The sequence below is a fragment of the Nematolebias whitei genome, chromosome 11 (assembly GCF_014905685.2).
Source record: "Nematolebias whitei isolate Nwh7 chromosome 11, NemWhi1, whole genome shotgun sequence".
Classification (NCBI taxonomy): domain Eukaryota; kingdom Metazoa; phylum Chordata; class Actinopteri; order Cyprinodontiformes; family Rivulidae; genus Nematolebias; species Nematolebias whitei.
In genome coordinates, this window is record NC_056508.1 from 514,148 (window position 1) to 521,789 (window position 7,642).

General features: G+C 37.6%; 1 protein-coding gene across 1 annotated transcript in view; it reads left to right on the forward strand.

The window, feature by feature from the left end:
- LOC119417417 (laminin subunit alpha-5) overlaps positions 1–7,642 on the forward strand; it is a gene marked incomplete at its 3' end in the record, with an annotated part of 231,477 nt that overhangs the window by 134,757 nt on the left and 89,078 nt on the right. Inside the window, 1 exon segment of the mRNA XM_037684619.1 lies at positions 1,027–1,124. Coding sequence (XP_037540547.1) covers positions 1,027–1,124 — 98 coding nt within the window.

Consider the following 7,642-nt stretch of genomic DNA (forward strand, 5'->3'; position numbering starts at 1 on the left):
TATGTATGTATATATATATGTATGTATATGTATGTATGTATGTATGTATTTGTATATGTATTTGTATATATATTTGTATATTTGTTTATGTGTGTAAACTTGTACCCCATTCAGAGAACACATCACCCCGGTTGCCCATTGAAGCTAGAATAAATTTTAAAATTTTAACTCTCACGTTCAAGTGCATCCATAACCTTGCCCCACGTTCCCTGAGGTCAGCGGACCAGTTGCTCGTCACAGTTCCAGGAACTCGTCTTAAGCGCAGAGGTGACAGGACCTTCTCTGTAGCAGGACCAAGACTCTGGAACGAGTTACCTCTGCTTGTCAGACTGGCCCCCTCCTTCTCCGTTTTCAAATCCCATTTAAAAACTCACTACTATTCAGTAGCTTTCAACACCAGATGATCTGTTTTGAACCTGTACGCTCCACACTGGTTGGTCGTCATAATTATTATCTGCATTGTTTTTATGTCTATATTTTTGATCTACTTCATTTTGTATATTGCTTCATGTGTTGTCTGTTGTTCTGTCTGTACAGCACTTTGGTTGGCCGTGTAGCTGTTTTAAGTGCTCTATAAATAAAATGGTATGGTATGGTACCTGTGTGATCTGCTTCACATCTCCACTGCTTCCCGTTCCCTCAGATCCTCATCTGCCACTCATTTTATTGTTCCTTGTGCCCGTCTCGTCACCACGGGGGAACAGAGCCTTCAGTCGCTGTGCTCCTCAGCTCTGGAACTCCCTCCCTCCTGTTATCAGGAACACAGACTCTCTTCCCTTTTTTAAATTACAACTGAAAACACACCTGTTCAAACAGGCATATTCTCTTCAACTTTGTTTAAAGTGTTGTTTTATTGTGACTTATTTTAATTATTTGTTGATTCTGTTTTTATTAACTGCTGATTTTAATTGTTTTTGTAAGGTGACCTTGGGTTTTTGAAAGGCGCCCTGAAGTAAAATTTATTATTATTATTATAATTATAAATGTACAAATAAAATTAAGTCAGGTTGTGTTGATTTCTTGCAGTATTACTACAGCATTAAAGACATCAGTATTGGAGGACGGTGTGTGTGTAACGGACATGCTGAGGCCTGCAACGCCAAGGACCCTAATGATCCTTACAAGTAAGAGACCAACTCTAAGTGTTAATTACACACCGTGTATGCTGGTGGAGGTCCACAGACTGCAACCTGTGCCTCTGGGCCTACGGTACATACAGCTCTTTGTTCCCTCTGAAGGGACTTTGTCCTTTAACTAAAAATACAATAGAAATGAATCAGCTTTTGTTCTGGAATGACAATTTTAGCAGGTCAGTCATCACTGTAACTTCCAGTCTTACAGTGTTGTTTTTTTCTTAAATCTTCCCTGAAATTAAAAATTTGAACACTTTTCGGCAAGATACAAAAATACAAGCTGCAAATTTACATATACAATGAAACGTGGCACTCTACAAAAATAAGGAGTGTCACTGCACTGCCTTCGACAAGCCCAGAAAAAAGAGAAATAACTCCCTCTGTATCCAAAAAAGTTCAATCTGGTCCTCTGGACATTCAAAAAAACAAAAAACAAAACAAAAAAATTTAAATACGTTTCATCTTTCATCCGAGAGACTTCCTCAGTCTGAGGTGCTGTATTCAGCTCAGTCTCTTAAATAGCACCTTCTCAGAGTGGATCAGCCAGTTTGCTGCTGACAACCAGAACCAGCTGATCACATGCTCAAGAAGGACCATCAGCCTAACAATGGATCATTAGCACCTGATGGCTGTTTACTATTCACAGAGGGCTGAGTGATACTAGCAATCACAGCATTGTAAGAGGGGGACAGTTGAACCTGGAGGCTCCACCCCTGTTTAATGATGGACGGTTTCTTTTCACAAAGATGGCCTCCTTTACTCCTCTCTCAAACCATCGTTCCTCTCTGTCCAGGATGTGAACATCTTCATCCCTGAAAGAGTGACCGCTGGCCTGGAGATGAGTGTAGACCTCAGAGTCCTGGCCTGATGATGTTGATCTTCTGTGCTGGTCCATCCTTTTGGCCAGTGACTGTTTAGTTTCCCCGATGTAAGACTGATCACCCTCCTGACACTGAACAACATACACAACATTACTCTGTTTGTGCCGGGGGACTGGATCTTTGGGATAAACCAGTCTTTAATGTATTTTGGGGTTTAAAAGCCACTGGGACGTTATGTTTAGAAAATAAACGTCTCAGTTTCTCTGATACTCCCTCAACATATGGAATGACTCATGAGTCACAGCTTCATTCAGACTTCAGCTTATAGCTTCATTTAGCTCAGAGCTTCATTATATCTCTCACACTAACATAAATACTGTTTATTATTATTAAACTCTTGTTATTTAGCACATTTAGATGTTATAGTGCAGCGCGACGTGCGCGTGCCTCGTTCTATAAACAGCGACATTAGATCAGACTGTGTCTCTTCCAACACAGATGTCGGTCACAGCACCTGAATCTGACGTAGATTAACTACGAGATTAAAAATATATTCCATCAGTCGAGGTTCTGAAAGCGGTGTATCCGCCGCCATGTTGATAGAAATACAGCGTCTGTCCACGCGTGCGTGTGCGCATGTGGTTTAACACAAAGCCTCAGTGTTTACATTATCAGCGGGGGGTCAGTGAAAAACCTCCACTCTGGAAGGTGGGTTCAGAAACCTCCGGATTCAAAGAGGGGGGGGGGGGGGCACTGGTGTCGTGTAAACGATCAGCAGAACCGCAGAGAGAAAGAAGTGGATGCACTCAAAATACACGCCGTGTAAACGGCCCCTGCGACTGAGCTGAATACAGCACCTCAGACTGAGGAGGTCTCTCAATGTGGTAAGGGGCTTCTTTTTTTATTTTTTCTTCTTTTATCTTTATGTGTTTATTATCATTTCACTTTGAGCATGCATCAGGATATCATTTCACTTTCTTTTTTTGTCTCTATTTTTCTGACTCAACAATTATTAGCACACAGGCACAAAGGCTTATATATATCCATATACATACATACAAATACCTCATAAAGGAATACATCCATGATTTACCTTCAAAAACAGCACTTAGTTTATCTATAAATCATAAATAATCAATCATTAAGGATTATGTTATTGTCTGGGTGTTTTACTGTTTTTGATAATGGGTGTGGTTTAATTATATTTTCACAAGCACAAATATGGGTATCTTAAGGTTTGTCACATGGAATATTAATAGAGCTGGTAGCCAACATAAAAAATATAGAATCTTTAGCCAGATTAAAAGATTAAAGGCAGAAAACAAACTTTGTATTAAAGGCAGATGTTGTATTACTTCAAGAAATTCATAAATTACCGTCAACTGTGGATGAGCTAAAATCTCCTGAGTTTCCTGATGTATTCTCAGCCTGCTATAACTCAAGACAGAGAGGAGTAGCAATATTAATACATAAAAATGTGAACTTCACAATATTAGACACAGTTATGGACCCGCAAGGTAGATATATAATATTAAAATTATCCATACTCAGTCAAAAATATTGTATTGTTAGCTTATATGGGCCAAATGTGGACGATGCCGCTTTTTTCATGATCTCTTCTCTACTCTATCAAATCACATGGATTGCTCGCTGGTACTGGGAGGTGATCTTAACTTTGGTCTAGATAACAAAATAGACAGGCTGAATGCAGTAGGAGCTCAACGCAGTTGGCAATCCATAAATGTAGTTAAACAGTACATGAGTGATGTAGTGAACTAAGCCTCAGGTCAAAATCTGGCCCTGAGGGCCTTCCTGGGACAAGAACTGTTATTTCATTGATTTGAGTCCAGAAACACAAATTAAGTTCATCCAGAGACTTTCTAAGTCTGTCCTGCACTAATCAATTGAAAGAACACTCTCTTTTTTATTATCATTACTATTTTACAATATCTTGATAATCAAAGTGTGTTTAGTTCAAATCATTTTTAAATGTTGAAGTGAACTACTCATTTTAAATCAACTGTGAAACATTATTAATGATTTTTAATCCTCATTCAAAGTAGAAATCTAGTTAATGTCTGTTACAGAGTAATTATTCATTTTCTTGATCTTCTGTCTGAAATGAGCAAGTTGTGATGTCGGTCAAAGGTCGGAGACAGTCGCAAACAAGTTTATTGGAACGAACTGTCATGTTTTTAAATCCTCTCAGACAGAAACGGAGGAGCTGGCACCTGCTTTCTGTCATCTCGCCTAAACATTTCTCTGTCTGTTTCAGAAACATTTTTCTGTCTGTTCCAAAACATCTCACTGTTTTTCTGACTTCTAGTGACCTCTTACGTCACTAAAACCACACCCCTGATTGGCTCTTTCAGCCAATCAGGACTTCCCAAATGAACCGGAAACAGAACTCTTTAAATGTCGACACTTCCTAATTCCAAGCAGTTCAGTTCGGAGAGCAGAATCAAACAGAAAAGTTGCTGGAGAGAACAAGAAGTTCCAGACCTGATCCGAAGTTCTTCCGAGTCTCGTGGGGATTATGGAATCTTCCACATCTGAGTGGAACCTCTGACTGACTCACAGCTCACCCGTGAGGTGAGCGTGCTGTTGAACGAAGTACCGTCACTACTCCGGACGGTTCTCTGCTATCCTACGGAGACGCTGGAAAGGTAGCGTTAGATGGAACTCCGTACCAGTGGAGACATCTTCTACAAGGTAACGAGTTTCCACTACCGAAGTGTACCGAGGTAGAGCTGGGTTCGAATGGAGGGTGCCGTTCTTCGTCGACACATTTTCCCTCACACATCTTTTCTCTCCATTTAAACTCCCTCATTTCCCATCTTTAAAACTCTTCTATCTGCCAGTAAATCATCCAGATATTTTCATAAATGTCTGTTGTAATTAGTTGCAAGTGAGATACCATGGCCGTATGGTTCTCATTGTAAAGCTAGTTAATTAAGCTGTGTTATTGCGTACAATCAGAATAATCACGTGTACAATGTTTGATGTTAAATTTTGATTCTGTTAATAAATGACCACATTCATTTTGATGGGTCAAAGAAAATTAACGTCTCACGTCACTGATTAAACCATCTCCCCCACAGTATCTCTGTCACATATCTGTCAAGTAGCTCGAAAAAGAGAGAACCCGTTTAAATTAAGTATAATATCAGGTACTTGAACTAGTCCAGATATTATAACGTGTAGTGGAGCTCCGAAGCTAAAAAAAAGCTAACCGACCTATCTCACTACAGTGATTATGGACTCTGCGATGCATGGCGGTCTCTTCACCCTAATAGTAAAGAGTATTCTTTCTTTTCACATGTGCATCACTCTTACTCTCGTCTGGATTATTTTATAATCAGCAACTCATTGCTGACCAACATTTCAGACACTAAGATACACCCTATTGTTGTCAGCGATCATGCACCAGTTACTTTAAATTTAGATAATAAGAAAGAAATCGCCAAAAGTATAAACTAGAGATTAAATACCTCACTGCTTATGGACGAAGAATTTATACAATACTTTAAAAATGAATGGACATTGTATTTAGAGTTTAATGACTTGCCAGGAGCATCAGCATGTACACTCTGGGAGGCTTGAAAAACAGTTATGAGAGGGAAAATAATATCCTACGCAACAAACAAAAAGAAAAAAGAAAATAAACGTATTGAGGAATTAGAGAAATCTATCAAATTATTAGAAAGTTTACAAGGAGAGGAAACACAGAAAAAACTACGCAAGATAAAATTAAAACTAAATGAATGTATTGACAAAAAAAACAAATTCTTGGTACAAAGACTTCGCTTAGAACATTTTGAACACAGTAATAAATCAGGGAGCTTTTTAGCTAATCAACTCAAATTAAATAAAGAAAAAACGTCTATATATGGTATTAAAGACACAAATGGTAATATAACTTATGACGAGGAAAAAGTAAATAGTGTTTTTGGAGATTTCTATAAAACTCTATACACTCCACAAATAAATCCAACAGATGAAGATATTAATCAATTCTTGGAGAGAGTAATACTTCCAAAACTAGACAGTAGTCAATCTTCAGAACTAGACTCACCATTAACATCATATGAGCTCCGTGAAGCCATTAAAAACATGCCTAATAAGAAATCTCCAGGCCCAGATGGATATCCAGCAGAATTTTATAAAGAGTTCTGGAACATCCTGGAACCAATATTTCACAGAATGCTACATGAGTCAGAAGAAAATGGCAGATTTCCAACACATATGAATTCAGCCAACATTAGTCTACTATTAAAACCAGGCAAAGACCCAGTACTACCTACCAGTTATCGCCCCATCTCTCTTATTAATGTGGATGTTAAAATAATTAGTAAAGTCCTCTCTAAAAGATTAGAGAAAATAATTCCTCTCATTATTCATCCTGACCAAACTGGATTCATAAAAGGAAGACACTCGACCACAAACACACGCAGATTATATAATTTAATAGAGTATTCATATAGTAAAAATATTGAAACAGCTATTTTGTCTTTGGACGCAGAAAAAGCATTTGACAGGGTAAACTGGAAATTTTTATTTGCTACCTTGGGTAAATTTGGTTTTGGGGACCATTTCATTAATTGGTTAAAAATATTATATAACTCACCAAGAGCATGTGTCAGGACAAATAATCAAATATCTTCAAGCTTCTGTTTACAGAGGGGGACCAGGCAGGGATGTCCACTTTCACCAGCACTATTTGCTATTTTTATTGAACCTTTAGCAGCAGCTATAAGACAAACTGCTGATATTAAAGGTATACTGTGTAGAAATATAGAACATAAAATTAGTCTTTATGCTGACGATGTTTTACTTTTTCTTCAGAACACAGAAAACTCAATATCTAATGTTATCGAATTAATAAACTCGTTCTCAAAAGTTTCTGATTATTCTATAAATTGGTCAAAATCTACAGCTCTTCCAATAAACTGCGTGTTTAATACTTCTCTCAATGAACGACTACAATCAGGTAACATTACATACTTGGGCATTAATATTTCTCCTAGATTGGAAGACTTAATAAAATTGAATCATATCCCAATTTTAAAGAACATTGAAGATGATCTTACTAGATGGAAATCTCTGCCCAGATCACTTATGGGAAGAGTTGCCTCAGTAAAAATGATGGTCCTGCCGAGAATAAACTATTTATTCTCAATGATTCCAAATAAACCTTCAACTGAATGGTTTAAGTCACTGGACTCTTTGATATCTAAATTCCTGTGGAAAAACAAAACTCCACGTATTAGCTTAAAAGCATTACAGAAATCTAAAGATACCGGAGGATTAGAACTTCCCAACTTCTATCACTACTATTTAGCCAATAGGTTACAATATATCTCAAAGTGGTTAAATCCAAATACATTAGATGAAACTTGGATAGACATAAAACAAACTTTATGCAATAATATTAAGATTTCAGATCTACCATTTATTAGCACAAATATAAAAAGACATGTTTGCTTTAAAAGCATCAGTATTAGCTCTTCTCTGACAGCATGGTGGGAGTATTTGAAAATGACAAAATCTTCACTACTCCCCTGTAGACATACACCCATCTGGAACAATCCTGACATCCTACAAGAAAATAATATGTTAAATTTCCCAGGTTGGAGAGTCAAGGGAATTGAACGTCTGGAACACATATATGAAGGTGTAGACTTTATT